Here is an 857-nt window from a genome sequence, read left to right as displayed (position 1 = left end):
TCGTCAAGCCGGCCTAGGCTCTTATAGAGGTTGCCCAAGTTGTTGACTGTGTCAAGTGTTGATGTGTGCTCTAGTCCCCATGCCTTCTCTTTGCCTTGCAGCGCCCGCTGGTACATCTTCTCTGCTTCGTCAAGCCGGCCTAGGCTCTTATAGAGGTTGCCCAAGTTGTTGACTGTGTCAAGTGTTGGTGTGTGCTCTAGTCCCCATGCCTTCTCTTTGCCTTGCAGCGCCCGCTGGTACATCTGCACTGCTCGCTGCCTGTCTGCGCCCGCAAGCAAGTATCCAAGTTGGTGAAAATGGCTTGGTTTTACCAATGCCTTAACCACCTTCTCCTTTTCCAATCCGCCGTCTACTTCAATCCATCTACAAACACAGAGACCATGCGCAATAATTCGCTTTCGGTTCTTCCAGAACTGTGCGTCTGACTCCATAGGCACAATCGACGCCACCAGCCCTGCTGCCAAGCAACCTAGCTTCCGCCGCTCCTTGTTTTCCGCCAGGTACCCGCACCATCGGTGCAGCACCGAGTGCATAGAGTGACTGTCTGTGCCGTTGATCCCCTCCGCAAGCGAGTAGCGCGACAACAGCCCTGTGGCCTCCCTAAACGCCAGCTCGTCCTTTGCTACCGCTAGCAGCCACGCCGGAGTGTCCACTTCTGCTGCCAGGTCTAGGCCTGCCGCGATCAGCTCGTACCACACCTCTCGGCTGTCGAGAAAGCCCCACAGCTTGAGCAAATAAGCCGCCTCCTCGCTCTGCCGCTGCACCTCTCCGTATGAACCGCTGCGCGTATGGCCCCGGAGGGGGCATCTGTGCGCGAACCCTGCCACCTGATTGGCTAGCTAGCCCTCGCCTCACGA

General features: G+C 57.4%; 1 protein-coding gene across 1 annotated transcript in view; it reads right to left on the bottom strand.

Annotated features, from left to right (window-relative positions):
* M421DRAFT_355531 (uncharacterized protein) overlaps positions 1–177 on the bottom strand; it is an 837-nt gene extending 660 nt beyond the window's left edge. The window contains exon 1 of the mRNA XM_033589614.1: positions 35–177. Coding sequence (XP_033450895.1) covers positions 35–116 — 82 coding nt within the window. The 5' untranslated portion in view covers positions 117–177. The remainder of the gene's footprint in view (positions 1–34) is intronic.
* Between the last annotated feature and the right edge of the window lie 680 nt (positions 178–857).

This window comes from Didymella exigua, assembly GCF_010094145.1.
Source record: "Didymella exigua CBS 183.55 unplaced genomic scaffold M421scaffold_7, whole genome shotgun sequence".
Lineage (NCBI taxonomy): Eukaryota > Fungi > Ascomycota > Dothideomycetes > Pleosporales > Didymellaceae > Didymella > Didymella exigua.
This window is presented reverse-complemented; position numbering and strand designations above follow the sequence as displayed.